The sequence below is a fragment of the Rhopilema esculentum genome, chromosome 9 (assembly GCF_057945365.1).
Source record: "Rhopilema esculentum isolate cy_ngs chromosome 9, ASM5794536v1, whole genome shotgun sequence".
In the NCBI taxonomy this organism is placed as follows: Eukaryota; Metazoa; Cnidaria; class Scyphozoa; order Rhizostomeae; family Rhizostomatidae; genus Rhopilema; species Rhopilema esculentum.
The window spans coordinates 8,668,769-8,694,146 of NC_142823.1; the positions used below are offsets into that span (position 1 = coordinate 8,668,769).

The 25,378-nt window shown below is 36.2% G+C and overlaps 2 protein-coding genes across 10 annotated transcripts in view; one reads left to right on the plus strand and one right to left on the minus strand.

The window, feature by feature from the left end:
- On the minus strand, positions 1-15,851 carry LOC135688994 (uncharacterized). Of its 2 annotated transcripts, XM_089110324.1 has the most exons (3): positions 14,927-15,851; positions 1,989-2,458; positions 1-835 (listed from the first exon to the last, which is right to left on the minus strand). In XM_089110324.1, exons 2-3 carry the CDS (start codon positions 2,385-2,387, stop codon positions 776-778), a joined length of 459 nt encoding a protein of 152 aa, XP_088966450.1. In that variant the 5' UTR covers positions 2,388-2,458; positions 14,927-15,851; the 3' UTR covers positions 1-775. The 2 variants fall into 2 exon arrangements, with proteins under 2 accessions (XP_088966450.1, XP_065062161.2); XM_065206089.2 differs by lacking the exon at positions 14,927-15,851 and having other exon boundaries at positions 1,989-2,885.
- Positions 9,357-25,378, plus strand: part of LOC135688990 (KH domain-containing, RNA-binding, signal transduction-associated protein 2) — a 19,058-nt gene continuing 3,036 nt past the window's right edge. The window contains exons 1-10 of one of the 8 annotated variants that reach the window (XM_065206078.2): positions 9,357-9,548; positions 15,850-16,103; positions 16,572-16,688; positions 17,176-17,322; positions 17,752-17,965; positions 20,327-20,365; positions 22,016-22,107; positions 22,852-22,887; positions 23,379-23,440; positions 23,828-23,874. In XM_065206078.2, the coding sequence (XP_065062150.2) occupies positions 9,455-9,548; positions 15,850-16,103; positions 16,572-16,688; positions 17,176-17,322; positions 17,752-17,965; positions 20,327-20,365; positions 22,016-22,107; positions 22,852-22,887; positions 23,379-23,440; positions 23,828-23,874 (1,102 nt within the window). In that variant the 5' untranslated portion in view covers positions 9,357-9,454. Of the gene's footprint in view, positions 9,549-15,849; positions 16,104-16,571; positions 16,689-17,175; positions 17,323-17,751; positions 17,966-20,326; positions 20,366-22,012; positions 22,108-22,851; positions 22,888-23,378; positions 23,441-23,827; positions 23,875-25,378 lie in introns of all 8 variants that reach the window. The other 7 variants (XM_065206077.2, XM_065206079.2, XM_065206081.2 and 4 more) reach the window with 7 other exon arrangements.

Here is a 25,378-nt window from a genome sequence, read left to right on the forward strand (position 1 = left end):
AATTGGGACACTACGCGACCAAGTTTTGTTCATTCCTCTGTCTGTCTAGAGCTCGATATAATTGTAATACCTGGTAACAAGGTCTTCTAAGAGTTTGTGCCAAGTCACATGGCCTTTCGTGCTGTTGAGCCAATCACAGCCCCGCAAAGTGTAAACAAACTTAGTACCTATAAGCGTCTATCCTTCGCACTGTCAGACTAGTAGCCTAGAAGGTGGCATCGGTTGCTTGCAGGTTTAAGTGACTTCGAAGTTGGAACCTTTGTACGATGGATATCCTACTTTGACACCTCGAAACAAAAGTTGTTTCGTTTGACACATCGATAGGTTGCGTTTGATCGACGAAGTTATTTGAATGATTCTCTCTATGCAGGCTGACTTTATGTTCTTTGTGTACCGGCCCTTCTAGTCTGGGTTCACCTCTGATTAAACTAACCAGGGTTAGATTTTGGTAGTGTAACTATCCCGATCGAATCAAGAAATAAACGTGGTGTGATTCGTACCAACACTTACGGTACAATTTGAGCGAAGCAAAGCCGGGTAATTTGTAATCCGGGACAAGCCCGGGTTCAATTGTGCAATATAAATGTGGTTTCAGTAACAAGAAATTGATAAGGATTGCGAAAAAATTAAATCACTCTAAAATTCTAAACACTCTACTATTTAGAGGTATCATATCAAAGCTCATACCGGGCTGGAAGTTTTCAAACAAGTTAAAAACACTTTTCTAATCTTGGAGTCAAAAAATATGGTTCAAGTCACCGAGTAAGGTATATTTTTATCGAACCTCCTTCTTCCCCTTGCTGTTTTTTTCTTTTCCTTTTTCGTCGTAGGCATCCTAAAAAAGATTACAGCTACTAGTATGGACAAAATTACCATAATGGTATCCTTCAAAAGATAAGTATTGTTTAATTTTTAGAGAAATGTTTAATGTGAAAAGAGGAACAGTCGAGCACCGGTTGTGTTAGATCAGAAACAACGTGTTTGAATTTGCCTTGGTATCAATTCTCCCTTTTCTATCTTACCATTCGTGAACGTTTGTCTTATTAAATAATGTTTTGAAAAAATTTGGGAATCATCAGATGATCAGTGCATTAAATGACCCATTATGACGACACGATAAACATAGGAAAAGCAAAAAGTAATTTTTGGAAATTTAAGACATTTTTTAGAAGCAACATCGACCTTAATTTGATATGGAAGCGAGGCATGAACATACAGCAAAGTAATAAAAGAAAAACTTCATGCTTTTTAAATGTGGTGCTACAGGAGAATTCTGAGAATAAGCTGGACTGAAAGAGTAACCAACAAAAAAGTCTTGGAAACAATTGAACATCAGAGAGTTTTAGTCAACGAAATGATAAAAAGAAAATGAGATTTGCTGGCCACATTGTGAGGGGATCATCCGGGTTCTTGGCAAGGCTTGTTTTGGAAGGTATGATTGACGGAAAAAGAGACAGGGGAAGACAAAGAAGAACATGGGGAGACGATGTCAAGGAATGGAGCGGGTGTGAGAGCAATGGGAGAGCTAAAAGACATTCTGAGGATAGGGATAGTTGGAGGGTCATGGTAGCCAACCTTTTGATAGAAGATGGTACATGATGATGATGATGATAAACAGAAGTTCAATCATTCGGCAAATTTATAGAAATGTTTAAGGCACTATTCCCAGACACATTTCGCTGGCCATCTAAATTTACCATTGGTTGGACAACACAATGAACCAATTGTTACGTATCCAATCGGCGACGTAAGGCTGATTCTCAATGTTTTTCTCGGCCATAAACGCACTGCAAAGCCTATTGTTCCCTGAACGTTTGACTCACGGGACATTGAGAATAGCGTTAAACATAAGTTTTATCCTTTACTTAAACATAACAAGTTTTTCCCTTGCTCGTCAGTCTCACTACTTAATAGTGAAAATGTATTCTTTCATGCAGATTTTTGGCTTTTTATGATTCACATTACGTTACAAATATAAAACAAATTACCTTTCTGTAAAAACTCCAACCCTCAAGTTCATCGCAATGATTTCTGCGTGCATTGCCTTTTTTATATACATTGCATTCATAGTCCCCTTTTGGCGTTCGCTGTTCCCTAATAGCGAAATAGATGCACTCTTTGCTGGCATAGCACTGATGCTGACATTGTATGGCTGAGGACACCAACTTGGTCTTCAACAATTTTATGGAACGGTCAATCTTAAAGCAACTTTTGACTGCTATGCTGTAACCAGAGATTAATGGCTCTTCCTTGTGCTTGCATTTTGCTTTACCCGGCTTTTCTTTCTCGGTATCTTCAAAACTGTTGTCCGCTCCAATCTCCTGAACGGTCTCTAAATAGAGCAGTCCTACAACCATGAGAAACTGCAAGAAGCCTCTTTTTCGCATGATTCCTGGCCGCCTATTCGCAAAATGGCCGCTAGTAAGAAGCTCTAATTCAGCAGTCCTCGCAACAGCTTCTGCAATAAGACAGACAACCACTGCAGTATGCTCTGGGATCAAATCGTTTAATGCTTCTAGAATCATGCAGGTTAGCAGAGACGACAAAGTCAGTTGCATAATTAATCATTTTGGAATTGTTAAACATCTTGCTGTATTTATTTTACTCAAGATTTGACAAACGATGCTTCAGTTTTAGAGTTTATTAAAATAAACCTAACAAACAGTGGAAATTAGCTGTTGCCTCAAATCTGGTAAGGCCGAAATCAATTGTGAGCTAAACGGCCTTTGTTTGGATAACGTCCGTCTAAGTTTTTTATAGATTTCGTACACTTTGTCTGTTTTTACACGATTTCGAATAACTTTTTATGCTGGATTGGCTTCAACCCGTTTCTTAGTGATTAGGCGATGCCAGATTGCTTTAGTACAATTTTTGTTTTTGTTTGCTCTTCATGACATGGCAAAGTACCTTACCCTCTAAAAGAACAGCTTTTCATATACAGGCCAATTTTTTTATCATACTTCTCTCGAATTTAATTTTCTGTCAAAACGATGACAACATGGTGCCTGGCTAGCAATGATATTTTGAGTAGACAGATAAAGAATTTCAATCTGAACTGGATGACATGGTAACGTGGAGTAAATATGAAAAAGAAAGATTCAGTGCTACGACCCTTGCTATTCCGATTTCATCTATAATTTCATTTTTGTAAACTAAAGCTTTTTGTCTGACTCTCTTCAGAGTTGAAAACGTCAGAACATAGATTGAAAACTCAACGCTAGGTAATATATTTACCCAGTCGTGGATCGAAATAGGCAAATCAGAAACACGAGCACATGACTGTTGAGGCTGACAAATCAGTGCTGCTTGCCTATTGAGAATGTTACCAATGGAGTCCTAAGGTGAAAACGAACTCCTTTTGTCTACACTATAGAGGTTTTTTTGTGCTTATGTAAATAGATTCCTAAACTGCTAGATGGAACGACGATCGGGCTTTACCAATTATCCGAAACATGTCGCCATTAAAGCTTTAGTTTACTCAAATGTTTGCTTTTTCAAAGCAATTTTCAAGTTTTGTACCACTACAAGATTGTTTGCAAATTTCATTTTTGTTGGGGAGAGAAACAAGAAACATTCTTCTAATGAGTCAGTAAGAAGGGGGCTACATCAAACATTAAAAGATCGTCTTCCCAATAGATTTGTGTTCATGACCATCTATTATTAAAGGTTCGCTGCAAAATATAAGTTGAAAGAGAGGCAGATGCATAAATTGTTATGAAAATGAGGCAGATGCATCGTAAACGGTCATCAAAGTTAGAATAGATGGTTGTGCGAATTGAAGCAGCATAAATGCTAAGCTAATAGACAAGCCCACGAGTTAATGCCAAGCTATGGTATTGTAGAATCAAGTAAGCCCTACATTGCACCACAGAATAGAGTTGTCAAGTGATGACGTCACAAAATCTATTTTTAAATTTTTTAAAATTTTTTCCCATAACCTGAAAGAGCATCGTGAGATTCCTCTAAATCTGCATAATCAGTTAAAGGTATTACGAATTGGCTGAGATATGACCACATGAACACAAGCACTGGCTCCATCAAACCTCTGCAATTTGGTTTCAGTTCATAACTTTATGAACTGAGCCAAATATAACAGTAATCCGTTGGCAATTTTAAATCTTCTATTGACCATAGCTCACCCGATTTTTGACAAATTTAATTGATTTTGCATTTATGGGAGTATTTCATGGTGTTCTTTTATGTTATGTGGTTGAAATTTCAAAATTCTAAAAATATATTTTTTTGTGACGTCACACTTGAGAACTCTACAGCAATATTCTGCGACTGCACTTTCGTTAATCTCAGTCCGCAACAAATATCCTTTTCCATCGAACATGTACATCTGTGACATATCCAAAGAACATTTTGCATTGCAAAACCATACCAAAGAAACACGAAATGCCAATAACAGTTTGAAGTCTACTAATCAAAATGAATATACCTGCGAATATTTTTATTAAACTTTACAATAATTATCTGTAGATAATAGTTCGCCTTTTGGTACCCTGTTTCAGTCGCTTTTACAATAGTTTTATTGGTAACCAAAAATATTCGTTTGTATTATGGTTAGGTCTTTGTGCAGGCCATGAAAGGACATAGAGCTCGTAGATTTTCGAGTAAATTTGAGTGAAAATGGCCTTGTTTCGCTTTTTATGACAATAACTATCCCCCTCATTTCTCTAGCATTGATTTGATTCCATCAAAAAGGGCTGTTTTACATTATTTTGATATAACTCACTGCATTTACTTCCAAGCAAGATTAAGGGGTGGGTCCAAATAGGCCCTGGCCCTGGGCGACCTTCCAAAAGAGAGCCTCCCACCAATATAGGCAATAAACTTTAGTAGAAGACAAGCCACTTTAAGAGACACATCACTGAAACAAGATTATTTTATGAAGTGTGCATATATGAGTATATGTATGGTGAGTATTTGAATTGTGAGTTTGTGAGTATATGTGTATACATAGTCAAGTGACGTAATGCAAAAGGTTTTCGAAGCGTTAAAGTTTAGGTGTAGAATTGTGTCAAAAAGCAGAAACGCAGAATTTCACGCATTTATAATTAACTGAACGCGTGAAAAGCTTTTATGTTGTTGTAATGCACGACTCCCATTGAAATCAAACTTGTTCCCGAAATATTAAATAATTTTAACTGAATTTCTCAGTATAAAGAAATTAAATGATTAATGATATATTAATATATTAACAAATAATAGTTATAAAGAATAGTGAAGAATACTAAGGCTAAAATTTATATTAGTAAAAATAATCCTCGTTTAGATTTTTCCTTGCTAAAAGTGGCCTTCATTTGCATCTTAGAATGCAACTTAACCAAATTTTCAAACGCTGTGATACGAATTGAATCAGGGCTGTTTATACTTTTATAAACATGTGTTTCTTCACCTTTGTCCGAAGAATTCCAACAGATAACATATCGCTGCCAAGAAATTTAAGTTCTCTATATGCTAAACTGATGCATCTACTTGTACTTCCACTGGTACTTCATAATTTCTCTGAATTATTTTTTTCTGACGTTCCAGCGTTTTCAACGAAGACCCTTCAATTTATAAACCACAATCAATCATAATTTCTAACCACGTCGTTGCGATTGGCAAACCAAAATGTAGCGAATGCTTTCAATCAATTTTTCTCCTCGGGTTACAAAAAATGAAGCGAATGCTTTCAATCAATTTTTCTCCTCGGGTTACAAAAAATGAAATAAAAAAGACCTCCTCTAAATAAGCGGTTATGACATTCTTGCCTACTCTTCAATTCCATTTATTGGGTTGACATCAAAGTATTCGATTTCTATAACTTTCATGATTGCGCTCCAGATAATTTTATGATGAAGGTCAAAACAACTTGCATAAAGTGTTCTATTCTTTACCCAACGAAAATGTTTCTTTCCACTGAAATTTCTTACCTAAGCTTACACCCCAACAGTTCTTAATTATTGGAATTTATCACCCTCCTAACCAAAACGACATCTTTTTTCTTGATGATTTATGTAAGTTATTGGATTTTTATTCACAAAGCCATGAAAGAATTCTAATACTTGATGGGAAACTATGATCTATATAATCTGATGAAGGAGCCAACATGCTACAGACGTAATCCGCCAAAATGCTATGACTTGATCTTAACAAACAAGAGATACAGCCGTACGGGTACATATGAGACAGGTTTGTCTGACCACCATAAACTAGCCTATACTGTGCTAAAAACTGAATTCGTAAAATCTGAACCCAATTCTATTTCATACAGATGCTATAAATCCTTGTCTGCCGATAAATTTAACGAGGATCTTCAATTCGATTTACCTGAAAAACCTAAAGAAAATGTATCGTAAGATGTTTTCAATCAAACGCTGATTTCTATTCTCGATAAACATGCCCCTCCGCAGCGAAAGCTAGTGAGAGCAAATAATGCGCCTTTCATGAAAATGAATATAAAAAAAATTATGCTGAAATCTAAGGCGAACAGAGAGCTCAACAAAAATAAAAAAGTCTCTAACAGGGAGAAGTATACAAATTAGAGACAATTGTGTTAAATCAATTAGAGGCACTAAAAGAAGTTATTTGTAAAAATAAGATGTAAAATTCGTTCAGAATAACAAAAATTTCTGGAAACTATCCAGCCATTATTAAAAGATAAAAATACAAAACCAAATAAAATCATACTGATAGAGAATGATAAAATCCTGTCTGACAATAAAACGGTGAATAATCACTTCGTAAATATTACTGAGAGCCTCAATATTGCCCGACCTTTATTTGAGAATGTTTAACAAACGTCTGAGGAAAGCACAGCTTCGTCACTATGAGCTAAATTAAAATGCTTTGATAACCACCGTAGTATTTTATAATCAAGGAAATTTTTGGTCAATATCCTAAGTTTAATTTTGAAAATGTAACTTCCAAAGATGCAAGAAAAATCAACAGAAGCCGATAACATCCCCTCAAAAAGTTTTTCAAATGGCAATAGACGTTGTTTCTGAACCACTAGCTGAAATATTTAATCGATCTTTTTCTGATAACACTTTTCCCTTTCTTTATAAAAATAATTAATGTGTGCCCTATCTTCAAAAAAAGAGATTCAACTAGTAAAGAGAATTATAAAGCAATAAGAATTAAAAATAGTTAATGTGTGCCCTCAGCCTCAAATATATTTGAGAGAATAATATTCAATCATATCTACAATTACATCATTGTTAAACTGTTTCCTTTGCTTTGTGGATTCAGAAAAGGTTATAGCACACAACATGCTTTATTACGACTTATTGAAGGCCTGAAAAAGTGTCTGGATAAAAAAGATGTGGCTGGTGCAGTGCTTATGGATTTATGAAAAGCATTTGATTGTTACCCCATATACTTCTACTAGCCAAATTGAAATCTTATGGCTTCAGCGACAACGCAATGAAATTTATGTATAGTTACCTAGATAAAAGAGTACAACGTGTAAAAGTAAACCCAAGTTTTAGTGATTGGATGGAAACAAAGCAAAGGGCTTCTCAAGGATCAATTTTAGGCCCGTTGCTTTTCAATATTTACATAAACGGTCTTTTTCTGCATTTGAACAAAAGCAACTTATGCAACTATGCAGATGATAATACAATTTGGCTGTCAAGTACTGATATGAATGAACTAACTGATGACTTAGAATCGGAAGCAGCTATTCTTAATAAATGGTTTTGATTCTCAATGGTGATAATGAAAGCAAGCTTAGAACTTTAAAGGCAACCGATCCAATTTAGAAGAATCTGAAATTCAAATAATTGGTTCTCTTATGATAGAAAGTAAGAATGTTAAGCTATTGAGAGTAACACTGGACCAACAACTTAAATTAGAAAAGTATATTAGAGTTTTTGTAAAGAAGCTGGCAAAAAGGTAAACGCTCTAGCCAGAATTGCTTCGTATATGGACGAATCTAAGCGAGTTCTTTTAATAAAAACGTTCATTTTATCGTATTTTAATTATTGTCCTCTTATTTGGATGTTTGACAGTAGGAAAAGTAACAGCCGGATAAATCGGAGTCATGAAAGAGCAATGAAAATATCGCTCATGATAATACTGAATCAACTTTTGTACAACTTTTAATAAAGAATAAAACAATAACTTCTCAGAAGGAAAATTTACAATATCTTATCATGATCTTATCTTGCGATATAAATTTATAAAACATTTAACGGCTTGAATACACCTTTTATGGACAAATATTTTCCATAAATGAATGCCAATATTCGAAAGAAACTACCAATTCAAAACAGCAGAGCCATATTTCAAAATATATCGATTTAATACCGTATCATACAGATGTAGCCAAAGATGGAACTCGGTTCCAAACGAAATAAAATACACTTACGTGACAAAAGTATTAGGACGATTAATAGCAAGATGGCGTCTCCGAACCGAAACTAGCATTCTAACATTGATTGAACAAATCTCGCTGTTTTGGCGGGATTCTAGAAATGGCGTCAACAAAAATGCAAATCCTAGCAAAGTCAATTTATTTCCTACTTTTCTACGATAGAAAAGTAACAAAATGTCAAGGAGAAATGGAAAAAATAAATGTTTTAGTTTCAATGCCGAAAACACAAAGCGACCAGAAAGAGAATGAGAAGCAATAAAAAATTTGGGTCTAGCGTTTCATTTGTTTGCTGAAACTGCAAGAAAGTTTGATGTAAATGCAGAAATGGAATCTTCTAAGACCAAAAATAAGCTATTTTAAAATTTTGCTGAGATTTCCTCCTGTATCCGAAGATATTTCGTTGGAAAATTGTTTCAGTAAGTTTAAATGCAAATGGCGGCTGCCTAGATTCTTGGAGGTCATCTGACAAAATATAAAATTAAGCAAATGTTACTTGTTTAAAAAGTTTACTTTTCCACAATTTATTAAATTTATGTTTATTTTTACTATTGGGTAAAATTTCAATCGAAAATCTCAACTAGCAATCTTGTTATGTTCCACCAATTTTCTAAGTTGTTCTTTGGGCAAAGATTAACCACATTTGCTTCCAGGCGATCGTCCTAATACTTTTGTCACGTAAGTGTACTCCCCAACTTTACAAATATTCAAACAAAAATCTCAGAATTTTCATCGTTGAATTGTACTGGTTATCTTTGCAAGGAAAGGAATACATATGCAACATCGGTTATATTTGATTTACATTATATTTAGCGTTGGTAATTTCAATTAGTTTGTTTGAATTAGCTTCAGTATAGCTAGACTTTGTACCAACTTTAAATAATGAAAGGAAAAAATGAGTTGTGCAGTTTCTAAAGAGCTAAGGTATCCTTGGTAACATGCGCAGCGGCGAATATTGCGGAGCAACGAATTGGATTGTGGGTACTTTACATGCTGCATGTTCATATTTTCATTTGGAGCTGTGGATTGTGAACGGGTGAGGAGAGGCTGTGGTTGTAGGTAGATTGATATTGGAAGTCTGAAACAACTAAAATGGAGGAAGAACTCTCCTACTTACAAGAACTTATGGTGGAGAAAGATAGTTTGGATCCTGCCTTTGTTCATGCACAAAGGCTTCTTTCAAGAGGTGAGTTCTTTGTTGAGTTTAGGCCCGACCTCGAACAATAATGGCCGTGTGGATTATTTTGTTGCACTGAAGATATTCAGAAAAACTAATAGAAACCGCGATTAGATTTGATTTTTCCGCAAATTAGCATAGGGCTCAAACAAATTCATATTCCCCTGTAGTTCTGCAGGACCAAAACGGAACTTTAAAAGAGGAAGCCATTTCGCAAAGAAATTGTGAAGCATTTGTTTTTATGATAATCTCATTCTGCCGTACAACCATTTTAGTTAAGGGAAAGGCATGTTTATAATCATGAATTTAAACAGGAATGGCTCACCAGCTTACTCACATTCGGTTTTGTGAGCTGGTTGTAAATTTTGCCGCTGGCGAGTGAGTGATTCGCTTTCGTCTTATCTAGTTATCGTCATTGACTGCAATTCCTGTTTAGGATGAAGAAATTTCGGAAAAAATTCTCAATTTTATGTAGGCTGTATTGTTGGTCCTAGAAAAAGATTTTTTTGAAATTTCTAAGAGATTTTAAAATATATCTATTGCCGTTTGACTGTCTCTAGGCATTCTCCCTCGAGCACAAAGAACAACCAAAATCAAAGTCAGTTTCAATCAGTAATGATGAATTATTAATTTAGCTTTTGATCGCAAGTGCATTGTAGAGTTTCTCGTCTTCTCTTTCTCGTAATACCGCTACTGTATGATTCTGTGAAAGATCTCGTATCATAAATGAGATTTTCTTTTCTCGTTTTGAGTTTAATTCGGGGTCGGATCGGCACTTGGGAGCAAATTGGCTTTCGGATATCCCGTCAAAGGGGATGAGTGTCGAAGCTCTGTGATATGTGTAAATATTTTTGATATGATCATTTCATTGCTCTGTGTCAAAATAACAGTAGAAAAGGTCAAGAGATTGTAGGAATAGCAACTGCTGTACCATACTCAGATGATTACAGCTGTGACTGCTTGCCATACCTAGCTATTGCTACGACGGATAATTATCGTTTTCTCCATGTTTTCTTTTGTTTTGATTGTGATAGGACAATTGTTCTAAATTCTCCTTTTGTGAAATTGATCTTCCGTTCTACTTCTATGGAGGATTGGACAAAAAAGTTAATCCTGGTGCATTTAGTAACTGAAAATTAAGAAAAGATACCACAATGGTTTACAGAAAGCCCTCTTTGAGATGCTTGAATGATTCTCTTCTCTTTGGGTGGTGGGGGGGGGGGAGGGGGGTGTTTGTGGCTAATAAGAGGCTAGTAGCCCATGCTCAGAGGGCATCCATGCTATGCAATTGTTTGTTTAATGTAATAGAGTTCCCATACAAAGGACAGAATAAAAGATTGGGGGCTAACACAAGGGTATGCAAGAGTGGGAGTGTAAGGCAAGTGCCTTGTTCTTTGACATGAAGAGGACAAAGTTTGCTATTCATAAAAGCACCCTAACATCAGCTTTTTTAATCATCAATGACATTTGTGTGACATTTGTCTCACTGAAGTTTCTCTTCCAATTTTAACAGTAATCTTAAATATGATTTGTAGTAATGAATTCAAAATGCCTACACTGTAGGAATACTTTAAAGCACTCTAGCACATTCTGTAATTTTACTTATAGCAAGCTTACATTACAAATATACATATAAAAAAACATTAAATGCGTTTAATCTCTAAACTGTATTTAAAGTTCAAGAATGCCAAAAAGTCATATTATCTTTTTTCTGTCTAATTCACAAAAATTAACTAAAGTATGCCCAATGCTTTGTTTGTAAAGATCAATTAACAACACAAGAATAATGTTATTCTAATAGCATTCATAACCATTGTATCAGAGTCATCATAAGTGGTATTGTCATAAGTGATATCAGCACTAACTTTTCTAAAAAGATGCTCCCATGAATTCTGTAAAAATGTTATACTCTTATAACTTCAGACCATAGATTCACAGTAAATAAAATATTCAAGTTCATTTTTTTTTTAATTTTGACACATTGGATACACCACATTTTTATATGGGTTATTACATTCCGCAGACCAGGAATGCTTTTGAGGTTTATTTTTAATGTGCTTTGGTTGCCAGTTAATACAAAATGATGCAAGTAAATGTTATAATTATTCCCCTTTAAACTTGATATATAACTTACCAGAATAACATTAATTGTTTTGTTATGAAACCCTTAGCATACAGAGTTTGGTTTTGCTGTGGCTTCCAATTAAGGCTTCTTTATCACACCTTCAAGCCTATTATTTTGTTCATCCTTTTTTGTTTATAGTTTTGTTACATATGGAGGCTCAGAAATGTATTAAGTACATGTTGTGGTTTTAGAATTGCAAAAGGCTTTCTGTGGTCAAAACGTTATGCTTATTAAAATGTCTACCTGTACCTTTTCCCAAACCATTACTTGAATGTTCAGCGTATGTGTTCTATTGTTCAGAGAACATCCCCTGCAGGGTTTTATAGAGTCAGCCTTAGAAAAGTGTGTAACAAACAAGACCCAATGCAAGTTCAGGATCATCTTACCTTATAGCCTTGTTGAGTGGTTTTTTTGTCTTCTTTGATTATCATCACCAAGAGCTTTATGATTATAAATCTCTATGAATAAGCCAGTTTACAGGAAACGAATAACCACAAAAAGGAGTTAACAACCAAAAGCAATCTTTTCCCTAGAATATTTTGTTCTGAGCATTAACATATCTCAGTTTTCACCAGATAACGCTGAAACCAGTTGAATTTTGAGTTGAATTTAGAAAAGGTTTCTCTTATCTGTCATTGGTACGACCAAAGTGTCCTGATGACAATTCCTGATTTTTCCTTAATCCTGTAATGCCAGAGCGACCTTTAAGCCAACCTAGATTGGTTAGACTGTTTTAATGAAGCCTTTTTGGTAAACTGATTCAACATAATCCTACCGCAGTACACTTTAATTCGCAAAACCGTTTTTAAATTGTTTACAATTTTGCAAATTTTTTAAATTACAGAGCCGTTAAAGTTTCTCAACCGAAACTTTTCAACCTTTGTGACTTGTGAGTGAATTTCATCTACAAAAACACCTGCCACTACAGACTATAGTGGAATTTGGTCTGAATTTGCACATTCAGTTTTTTCTTAACAGTTATTCTGTGCAGTCTGTAACTGGATGTGTATTATGACTAAAGAAAACCTGATGGCGTTTTTTATAATTGACCTATTAAACCCTTATTTGCTGCTCCAAAATAAAGTAAATATGGCAGAAGTTCACTCCATTTTGGAAAATTTTACAATACTGTTTGTACAAAAGGACAAACAGCTTTATGTTCTAGGAAAACCAGGAGTAATTTTCTGCATAATTGTTTATAATAAATAAGAAAGTATACCCAATACTGAAAAGTTTAATAGGTCAAGAGAGTATTACAGAATCAAATGGAAAATTCCCTTGATTGCCAAGGATAGTAACCTTTTATGTTTCTAAAACAGTTAATTTTATCTTAAAGCCAAATAACATATACACAGGCACTTTATTGTAATAGGACATCCATTTAGGCAAGAGGCAATTGACTCTTGCTAATTGTATATGAGATTTCCAGGGATTTTCAGATAAAACCAAAGGATTTCAACAAATAGTGTATGAGCTTCTCATAGAGTGACTTGCCCCTCGTCGTGAGGCCTTCTGAATTTGTAGAAACTTTTGTTAAATTTTGTCTTTTCGAAAGCAGAATAATGGATGTGAAACTTTAGAATTCCTTAGCAGCTGGGGATCACATGTCTGAGCGTGTTGGATATATTTCATTATGTTTTTCCTGAAAAGAAAATTGAAAGACATACCTTGTACGGCTGACACCTTTGAAGTTGAAGCTTTAAGCATGATGGATTCGAGAGATTTCAATTCCTGGATCAGAATATTTTTTTCAGGATTAAAAAACCTAATCTATTTTGCGATTAAAAGAAGGATTAATAAATGAAATCCGGAAGCCGAAGCATTTTTCAAGCAATCGATATGATGTATGTGATACAGTATTCACAAAAATGTCAAGGTGCTTAATGTCAAACTTCTACTCTTTATTGGATTCCGTTTCAGCTTCCTTTTAAAAACCTCTCAAGGCTTCCTTGGGCGTGGCAAGACCTTATATTGGATCAAAACAATTGCGCAAAAGCGGGATGGCCAGAGCAACAACCATGGGATAACGGGGCCAATAGCATCTCAACATCCCCCTCCTTTCGAATCACCACCGATTCTTATATCAATCTGCCGTAGGTATCTAAAAATGCGATACCTTTTGGTGCACGAAGGGTGTGCGTGCTTTTTATGAATTTCTGAATTTATGAATTCGTCAGAAATTCATGAATTTCTTAGTTCGTTACGAAAGCCAATGTTAGGAACACTTCAGCCAACTGCAATCTTGCCTGGTCCCTGCGTTCTCGCTTTTAAAAGGCCAAGCATGAAATTTCTGTGTAGTTGAACTTTCAAAGTATGGCACTTTCAAAGTATGGCACTTTCAAAGTATGGCACTTTCAAAGTATGGCACTTTCAAAGTATGGCACTTTCAAAGTATGGCACTAGAGTATAAACTTTGAAAGAGGAACACATTAAAGCTGCATGTAAGAGTATTCACCGTTTGACCACACCCTTTTTTCGGCAAAAATAACCTTTTCACCTCTCCAAATACTTTTCTTGGCTTAGCCCCTGCCTTTCGCCTGCGTCCCGTTTGAAAAGAGTACATACCAGATATCCAACTTCCATAAGGCTTTATTCTATAGCTGAAATATTAGTCTTCTAGAAAATTCGACCTGTAGCCAAGATTACAACGGGCAATTTTGTTTAATTTTTTAGACAGTGTCAAAGGTCAATGTCTTTGGTCGTAATTTAATTTCTCCAAAGTAAGAGTTTAAGAATTAACTAACATACAGCTTTACTACAACATGTTTTTGTCTCGCTCACCAACTTTAGGCACATTTAGTGCTCACCATACACACAGAGTTATTTGGAAAAATTTCCCTTAGTAAGGTTAATCCTTGCAGCGAGGATTGAGATGGATTATAAATTCGTGGAATTTAACTTGAAATCGGGCTCAGGAATTTAAACTGATCAGCGTTGATATATGTCAAGAAGGCGTTTTCTGGCCACAGATTGAGTTGCCTTAAAATTCGAGACAACTCCTCAATTTGAAAGATCGTTTTACAAAGCAAACCTATGTGTTGAATGCACCAATCCTCGATGTGTTTGAATTAAGGTTAAGCCTATCAGCTCGAGACTGTGTATTGAAATTTGCGAGCTTATGTCACCAAAATACGATTTTAAGATTCTTCCATCAAAAGCAGCTTCTCGTGTAGATAATCCTAAGTTCCCCCTTTGTGATTTATTATTTGGAATGCCACATACGGTCACGTGTTAAGATACTACACGGCTTTCACCTACTTACATTTCTTCTAATGTTTGCTGGTTGATTCTGACAAGTCGATTATTAGTTGCCTGTTCCAAGTGATGTCCGTACTCAAATCAGGATTGAAGTTGACCTGGTCGGATATGTAAATGCCGTGTCTATCGCTGAACATAGACTGGCAACATATAACATTTAGCTTCCTTGTACCCTCAGGATTCCCCTTTTTCCAAGTCACTTGTTTTTAAGACGCACTTGGTCGAAGTTTTACCACTATCTTAAAACCAGTCCAGTTACTGTATCATTTATTTGGAACTCCCGAAAGGGATATCTTTTTAACTGTTTCAAAATTGACCATAGCTTCCTGAAAATTTGGGTATTGCAGCACTAATTTACTGCAACTCGAAAAAATAGTTTGAAAAGCTAAAGGCATTGGTCTAACTGGAAAACACTTTCGGCAACTTATTCAAAACCAAATCTTCCTCCAATATTTGCCCCGCTGGTCATCTTATCCGTCGAAAAGTCTCAGTAACAGTTGCTGCCAGTGGCGATGTCTGAAAGTTTTGCCACCATGTCGGACAATAATTCAACATATGAAAGATGATTCGCGTGATCACAAAACACGATATTTACTGTAACAACAGTGGTTTAAATCTCCTTTTCATCCCCATAACTTCCTTGTACTTTAATTTTCAATTCTTCAAGAAGATTGGATAAAGTTGTTTTTCTTGCGGGATTTTCATCTCAATCTCCCTCCTTGGTGTCGTTTTTATCATCTTCCAAATCAGTGAAGCTGCAATATTTTGCTTTTTTGATTATTATTTTTACTAAATATGACTGACGAATTTAGAAAAACTACAACATTGGGGTTGGTGTCGATTACCAACAACTTCGCCAATCATTAAAGGTAATTTTTCAGTATTCCACTTTTGAAAAATCCCACTGACCGTTTGTTGTTTTGACAGAAATATCAAGAGTCAAAGAATTGGGTGACAGCGTGAAAACGGAAGAAGAAGGCAGCGATATGAATTCACAAGCAACTAGTTATAATGGAAAACCCACATCGCCTATGGCAGGATCAGAGCCACCAAACTCTTCACAAGATTCTCAAGGAAAACAGCCTGGTAGTCGCAAATACAGGAGGCCTGGGGAGTATGTCACTGAAGACGTCATCAAGTTGAGCGAAAAAGTCATCGTGCCCGTGAAGGAATTCCCAAAGGTTTGTCCGTTAGGGCTTCTCTCTGTCTGCAGTCATGACAAAAAATTGCTGAGATTTTTTATTGAAAAAAAATTCCGTGTTTTATCTTGATAATATATGCGCTAGTTTCACCCAATCGCGCCCCCCCCCCCCCAAGCTATATGACTGCACTATTATTGTGAATATGTCCAGAAGCAATAAATTGTCATATTGGTTAAGGGAGAGGGGAGAGGCGGGTTAATGTGTAGTAAATTTTGTTTTTTATGGGTGTTTCAGCATTTTCGCCAGCATTGTGTGTTTGGAGATTAAACCTTGTGGGTTTTTACTTTGTCCTTTTTTCTTACCAGTAGTTAACAAGTTAGCAGAAGGAATGTTAAAGTAGAAAAAATGGAAAATCTTTCTTTTGAACCTGTATCAGCATTCCCTTCTTCTTGCATATTTATTTCAACATATGCAACAGTCTATTATTTTGCGTTATTTCCTTTTTAGTTTAACTTCGTCGGTAAATTACTTGGACCTCGAGGGAATACACTGAAGCGGCTGCAGGCGCAAACTGGCACCAAGATGTCAGTCTTGGGAAAAGGATCAATGAGGGATAAAGAAAAGGTACCAACTTTACCGATTATACCTTGCAATTCATGATGTTGAATTCATTATGGATAGTTTCGCGCGTTTTAAGATTCTTGGTGAAAGTTGCTCCCAAAATAGAGATGAAATATGTTGAAAATATGTTTGGATTCCGCATTCTAGAGCCCTGGGTTTCAGAACCTATAAGAATGTCTGTTGCGATTTCATCAGTTAGAGGTTTCTAGATATGCTTTCCTGGTTTAATAGTTTAATGATTTTTGTAAAAGGGGTTTTGTTCTGCGACCTAGTAAAGGAACCAGTGGGAGTTAAGGTACCAGTGAGAGTTAAGCTACCTTTTAGAAACGACGATATGTTGAATTGGGTTGTTTACATAGGGGCCTTTGCTGCCTCACTCTCACTCTAGAAATTTTCAAGGAACAGAACCTCTCGGAATTAACCCTAAAATCGCTTATTTAATGCTTAGCATTTTCCACAGAAACCTATAGGCTTCTTCCTTCGTTTTCAGGAAGATGAATTACGAGATAGCGGTGATCCGAAATACGCCCATTTAACGGATCCGTTACACGTGCTAATCGAAGTAGAAGGGGTCCAGTCAGAAGCACATTTAAGGCTGGCAGGTGCACTATCGGAGATTAAAAAATACATGACGCCGGTAATTTCAGCTTGCTTCTAATTATTTCAGCTTACTTTGGCCTCTTTTACTTGAATAGGCTCTTAAATGATGCTAAATGAGGTTGTTGATAATATGATAGAGGCTGGCCTCTATTACTTCAGCTTGACTAGGCTCTTAAATGATGCTAAACGAGGTTGTTGATAATATGATAGAGGCTGGCCTCTATTACTTTAGCTTGACTAGGCTCTTAAATGATGCTAAACGAGTTTTGTTGGTCCGTGGTGTTGATCAGTTAAGGCAAAAACCATCGAATCATCAATTGTTTGGATTCCAACGATGTAACCTAAAATGATTTAGTACCTTTATGGTACTTTTTCGTTACAGACTGTTCATTCTCAACTAACCATTTCGTATTTGCCGTAGTTCTTTTTCCTAACACGGATTGTTTATATCCATATCGTGAATTAGGAGAACGATGATATAAGGGTACAACAGATGCAAGAGATGGCCTACTTGCAGAGCCTTGAGAATCATGACACAGTACCACCTCTACCACCACAAATGACAGCCATGACGATGACGCAGATCCCTATAGCTGCGCAGCCGGTCGTCCGTGGAAGGGCGAGGCCCGTGTTGCGGGGCGCCCCTGCTGCGATGACAAGGGGGATACGAGGCGTAAGAGGTAGGGAAATGTCACTGTGCCATGTCTGAAAGCTTTGATTGCTCAGTTCTTTGGCTTTTTATCCATTTACGTTGATATTACAGTGACTAGTTCCATCCTTCCTTTAAAAAGCATGCGGTTTATGGAAATAAAATTTGCTGGAATTTAGATGTTTTTCCAGTTGGATTGATAAGTCGTTTGTAAAATAGTGAAGGGGAATCTTGATTTGACAAATATTGAAACTTTAACAATATTCCCATCCCTGAGCATACAATGATGTATTTAATGCAGGGGTGTCCAACTAGTTTTTTGGGTGGACCATTGGCAAAAGCTTACTTCACGGTTGCGTCAGATGAATATGGAAAGCAAATTATCGGCGAATTTTGTATTGAACAGTAAATGGATCAATAATAACAGCTACACGAAAAATTACTTGACAAGTTACGCAAACAGTTACATGAAAAGTGATCAATGTGAAATGTTACATATCTTATTTGCAGAAAGTTTATTCACATCACACATTATATTTGCAGTTGACGTGAGAAGCAGTTCATGTAGATGTTTCTCTGCATGCTTACATTGTAGCTTTGACTTCTTCGGCTGAACTTCTTAATAGAAACGTCTGCTTATAATAATTAGAGAGTATGCCCAAAAATGAATCATACAAATTTTAACCGGGATTGCACTCCGTAGACATAGCTCCAGGACCAAATAATTAAAATTTATTGACTAAGAACGGGCCACAGCTTCTGTCCTTGTGGGTCACATCTGATCCGCGGGCTGTATGTTGGACACCCCTGATGGAATGTGTTTCAGTACCGCAGTGACGTCATTGTCTGCATATGTTTGACCCCGCTTTAAAGAGGACATCTGAAACAGACGTACATTAAGTGGCGAGGTTGACTTCATATATAAGTTGAGTGCTGAGAAGACTATATATCCGTCTAGACGTGTTTCACCTTTTGCATGGCGAGTTGAAAAACTGATCAGGTTAACAAGCTAACGTTCCAGACTGAATTTCAAAACCCGGTCCAACAGATCATATCAAAGCGTAACATTGGACTTTATCCCCTCTGGAACATTAACTCTCGTCACTTAGGCTTAGCGTGGTCTTCACAATATTTGATCTGACTTAAGGCTGATTTCCACGAGGCGAAATTTGCAGCGAATTCGCGGCGAATTCGCTTCGAAATGGTCTTTGATTTCTACGAGACTGCGAATTCGCTGCGAAATTATATAATAATTTCCTCCAAAACTCAACTTTAAGGCGCCTATTTTAAGAACTGCACGCATGACGAATGTTCCTAGATTATTTTTTAACAAATCAAGCAAATTTACCATGCTTTGACTGGTTATTAGGTGCTGCGAAATATTTCGCCGAGAAAAAGTAGAACTCTGTTCTACTTTCTTGCGAATTCGCTGCGAAATCAAAAATCAAAACTGCGCATGCCTTGATGCCTTCATCAGCGATTTCGCCGCGAAATTCGCTGCGAAATTCGCCTCGTGGAAATCAGCCTTTACACCACATTTTTGGATTTCAATTTGTAAAGACTTGTGAAGGCATTTACTGGAGTGTAATGATTGTCCTCCCTTAAAACGGTGTCTTCAAATTGGCATTTGCACCACAATTTTTTCTGTTGTTTTCCTATCTTCGGAATTTCAAATGAGGTAAATTTTTCTGATGTTCATCTGGTATCTACCTGATACCCTTGAGTTTCCTTCAAATCGATTCATCTATCTTGAGAAATAAAGCCATATTCCATTTACGCGATTATACAAGCAATTATTTTTAGCGAGAGTCAAGCGGCCTAACAATTAATGTACAGTTTTAGAGATAGAATGCTAAATGCAACTTGTTACTTCATGTAAAGCTTCCACATTGGTTATAATGACCCTTAAGACAGAAACAGATCTGAGCTCCAGTATTCATTAAAGTGTTTTAACTGCAGTCTAAACATGTTTATAAACTGAAATGCTTCACATTTACAATATTTTTTGTATCTAATGTCATGTGTGAATAAATATTACAACTGATAAGCTCCTGAAATGGAAATCGATATTCCTCAAAACCAGGGAATTTTCAGAAGCAATAAATTCGCTCGGAGTAGGTACTGATAAGAAAAATTAAAAAATTAAAAATTAATGTGTTGATATGAATCCAATCAGTTATGTTTTCATTTCACAAGATTCACAACTCATTAACCAGCCTGTTTTATCTTCGATAGTAAACCTCCTAGTGCCCAAACCCTTCATTAAGTGCCCTCTAAAAATGTTTTGTACCAAATGATTTCCCCTGGTATTCTCAGGTAATCGCGTAATGCTCTAGCATTTATTAACATTTATTAATATATAAATGCTGACGTAAAACTTTATTTCGTTTAGTTCCAAGTGCTGCTCATCGTGGTGGTAGATGGGTCGGAGGTAAGACTTAAAAGTGACGTCATTATTAAAGTCAGCTTCTAATCCATGTTGCCAATTCTAACGCTACATTTAAGTTTAGGAATTAAATATCAAATTGTTTATATCTAATCGTGACGTCACTCTGTTTCTTTGCTCTTCCAGTAACATAAATTCATGGTGGGAAGGAGAGCAAGTAACTCACTAATTCTAAAATTGCTTTAACTTTTTTGAAATCTTGTCTTGTGTGCACTTCTAACAAGCATTCTGGGGTCAGATTTTTGACAGGAATATAGTTCCCTTAAAGGATGAATATGCAACATTTTTAGGTTCATTCAAACCCTTTAAGAACTTGCGTGAAGGGCCTTCAACAGCATCAAGCCCTTACGTTAAAGTCATATCCAACCTTGCATTTCGATATTATTCAATGTACCCTGCGCCCCCCCCCCCCCCCCAGAAAAACTAAATACTGCAGAATTGCATGTGATAAAAATGATGAAATGAGCGATCAACGTTCATTAAAATGGGTGATCAATTTTCTCTCGTTGGAAGGAAACTAAAGAAATGAACCTTCTTCGCCATCTTCTAGTCCAGTTTGTCTGTTTTGCTCCATACGCGGTGCGCAAAGGATTAATGTTAATAGAGACTCTTCAATGCAAAATGGACACTAGCTACCCTTCATTCTTATAAAGGTTTCAAATGAAGCTCTCTTGCTATTCAATATGTAAATGTTTTTTAACTTTTGTAGTTAATGCGATCAAAATGATTAATGCTTGATCAGACGAATGGTCATGAACAAATTTAATTTTCTTTAAACTTATTGAACCCTCTCTAAAATGTGCCAATCCTAAGAATTGTGTTGATGGCCTTGAAACTTGGTTTTTTAGAATTAGATTACAGGAGCTTAGTTTTAATCTGTGCTGGTTTAAAATTTTGCAACTGTAAAATTTAAAAAGAATTATGGAGTAGGGCGTAATGCGAAGATACCATGGCTTGTTTTTTTCCCTGTAAAATTGATTTGGCTTTGACACGGGAATAACTGGGTTTAACCTAATAAATGCAAGACAAAGCCAGTAAACCATTTTTAAGTCCACTGAAATCCGCCATGATTCTTAACTTTGGTGTTATTCTTTATTCAGACTCCAGCTCTTTGCACCTTTATTGTCTCTTATAAAGGGTCATTCGAGCAGCCAGTTTACGAGCCGACTTAAAGTTGTCATTTTTCACGAGCACTTAAGCTTTTGGCTGTTTTTTGATACCACTGGAAAATCCCAAGCTAGCTTGAAAGGTTATACCATGACTGTCGAAGAAATCGATGCTACTTGTAATTAACTAAAAGTATTGCAATTCCTATCGATAATTCTGCTTTTCTGCAGTTGATAAAATATCGATTTATCGCATTCGACTGTAAATGAAGGTACAACGGTGGCCAAATTGTATCGATATTATGCGGCTGTCGATATGGCATCTATGCGTTCACATGACATGCCCAAGTATAGAACACTGCATCAACCTCAGCCATGTTCACCTTCCACGTGTTTACCTCTGCCATGTTCACGTGTTCCTGATTCAATTCACTTATGCTCTGTTCACATTTCACTACTAATAGGTCTTCATTTGTTTGCTAGATAAATTTGTTATTATTTTAATGGCCATTGTGTTTTCCTTCAGCAGTGAGAATGCCCATTCCTGTTTCAAGAAGCCTCGGACGAGCGATCGTCACACACGTGGCTGCACCACGCCATGCTGCGCAAGCGCCTGGACATGTGAGTTTATACCGTCTTCTTCGTTACCATTAATTCTATTCATTGATAATGAACACGACACGTAGGTTCAATTAAGAGTGCTGTATACACACTATGTCTTGAAGGTCCCATCCTTACTCAAAGAAGTGGCCTATCATGGCAGCTGCCCACCTGTTATCATCCTTTTTAATATTCCATATTAAGCTAAACAAATGAAATTTCCGCCTTGAATCAGTCGTTCGGCGTCAGATTTCTTGAAACTTGCATTGAGGACGATAAGGAGGCTTTCAACAGAAGTTAAAGGGGTTGGTGGGCTCGATATACTATCAACGCTGGGTGCTTTTACCACATTGTATTGAAGGATTAAACCTGATGTCACAATGGAGGCTGGCCATAGCTGTAAGGTCGTGCAGAAATCCACCATAAGACGATAAGAATCCGTCTTCAGTTTAATTATACCAGCCACAACCAAATTTATACAGTGCCTGGAGGTTCTTGGATTTACTGCATTTCAAGCCTCTTTTGTTCAAGATGACCCATTGAAGACGCAATGACAGATGCCTTGTACACAGAATGGTCACTTAGCCTGATAAGATGTAATTTTAAACTTTGATTAAATATGTGGTTTACCAGGGGCAACCGCATCTCATTGACCAGCGCTGGGAATTTATTAAGTGTTGGGTTTGACCCTTCAAATTAATGAGGGCTTTTAGGCGTGAATGCTCCGAACTCATTCAAGTTAACATTGCTCCTTTTGCTTTGTAGCGCGCCGAACCAATCACAGTAACAACATCATCAGAGGTACTTACTTGTACACGAAATATGCTTCCAGTCCTAGACAATCGGTGACTGTTCAGACAAACGTTTTTAAGCAAAAAACCGGCACGCATACAGCTTTGGAGTTATAGATTTTCTTTTGACTTCATTCAAAGCTTAGTTTGTGTTTTAATGGCAGAAAACTGATTCGAGAGAATGCATGAGTTGGAAAGGGTGCAAACTCTCATCACCATCTGTCCCCTATTCTAGGTGCTCGGGGATTTTTTGTTTATGTTTTGGTCATCTATTAAAGGCAAAGTAGTGTAGGTTCTGTTAGATTTTGGTTGTAAACTTAGGTTAAAGCCTTCACGTGGGCATGATTTTGGTGAATTGAATAGAAGCCCAGCACTGCAGTGATTATCAACATACTTGCTAGTTTGTGCTTCTTAGGAGATTAGCTACTATTGTTGCTTCACTGTCTTTAAAGGATCGATATGTTTATGAATTGAGACTGTAATGTTCCTTTTTCTAAACAGTACGAGACGTACGACCCAACATATGACTCAGCATATGATGCTGCCTACGCAGAGGGAGCGACGTGAGTAGAAAATTCTTCCCTGCCTGCCTATATTTGTTGTGAAGAGTTATCATTGAACCCCTGAATACAGATTTCTTATCCAGTAATTCGAAATGGGCAATCGTTATCATCAATGGTTTTTAGAAGGTGAATTGTCAAAGATGGTGATTTTTGACAAAACAGTGATTTAGGGTTGGCTATAAGTAGGGACAGTTCGTTCTCTTTATAATTGAAGATTTGTATGTTCTGGAGCTTTCTCTATAGAATATCATATCGTTTTGCAGTATCAAAATTTAACGGCCTTGCTGTAGATTTACTTTTCAAAATCTGTGTCAGATTTTAGTTCTAGTTGTCCCAGGCCATGTGCAGAGTGCTTTGTGTTATGTCAATGACCTGGTTTCATTTCAGTGAAAGCGTTTACTACGATTACTCTGGTGCAGAGGCGTACGAATACGGTAAGTCTGTTTGATTCAACGCTTCCTTCTAAGTTAGGTTTAACGTCTTTCTTCTAAATACTTTGGCAATTGATCGATGACGTCACATTTTTTAAAAGTTTGTTAGTCTTCGTTGTATCATTCGTTTGCTTTGATGCAAATCGCAGTGTTAGGTGCAGCAGGAAACACAAAAAGACGCACACAGTCTTTGTGTAATTGGAAACAGAAATAGCTTTGCAAAAGATCTTATACGTTCCCCTCTTGTTGATTTTGCTACTGTTTATCATTAGGATCCAGGTACTGTATATATTTTTGTAATGATTTTTGTGCCAGTCCCAAAGTTTCATGGCTGTTGTTGAAACCACCTAGCCCATTCGATGGTTGAGGTGTTAATGCGAAAATTCCTAGACGGATATTCCTTTTCGATGGCACCACAGCGTCTGTTATTGTTCAATTGATAGTAAAAATGTTATCAGGTTTGCAGCTGGCCTAAGTTCCCAAAATTAGACTCTGGGTATAGGAAAGTTTATATTATATTATAAATCCAAACTGATTTTTAAAGTTTTGAACAGAATTTTAAAAATTCTGTTTTTAAGATTTAAAGCTCTGTTGGCTGTAGATATTTGCTTTTCATTTTAAATTTGTTTGTAAGGTTTATGCGTAAAGGATTTTAACTTTAAAGCTCAAGATAATGTAATTGCTACTCAAAAAATCACACGTTCACTCACAAAATGCTCAAATTACTGTGCAAGGATCAAATAAATGTGATCAAAATTTATAATGCATTTTCTAAATAGAATTTTATTTTTTAAGGTTGTATTCCAGTGTTTGAAGTATATAAAATGTAATGACATTTAAAACGATTTTTTCGGATGTCCAAAACGGGCATATTAACAACAATAAGCATGAAAATTTGACTTTTCATTTTAAAGAAACCAAGTAAAAAACTCGCATTGTGGGAGCATAATTCACTCCTAGATTTGTGTAAAACTGAGTAAAAATTGTTTTCAAGTTAAAATCCTCATCACATATTCCTTATAATACTTTTAATTTAAATATTTGCTTTTCATTGGCTTTAGTTGCACCAAACTTATTCTAATATGCCAAGCCACAGTTGTGTGCTTTATTGCCTATATTTTAATATTTATTGCCTAATATTTACATAAATTATTTTGCATTCCTTATTTTTCCCTTCATAAAGTGGACATCATTTATTTTACAGCTTTTCAATTAATGAAAGTTTATTATCTAAACTGATTACTGCGTCAAAGCCTTTCAAGTTGATTTTTATTACTATTGAGCCTTCTTATTTCCTCAAAAGATAAAATTATTTTCTGGTAAGTATTAACAGTTTCTTCATCATGTGCACCATTCGCGAGTGAAAATGCAGAACTTGGCCAGTTTTATTGATCTTCTCGGTGCAGAACGCTCGCCTAACGGTTATGGGATATGCGTGACGGAAAAGATTATTTCTAGAAATTTGAAGTTTTCGATTAAGGGTTACTCACGAAATAGATAAAAGAGG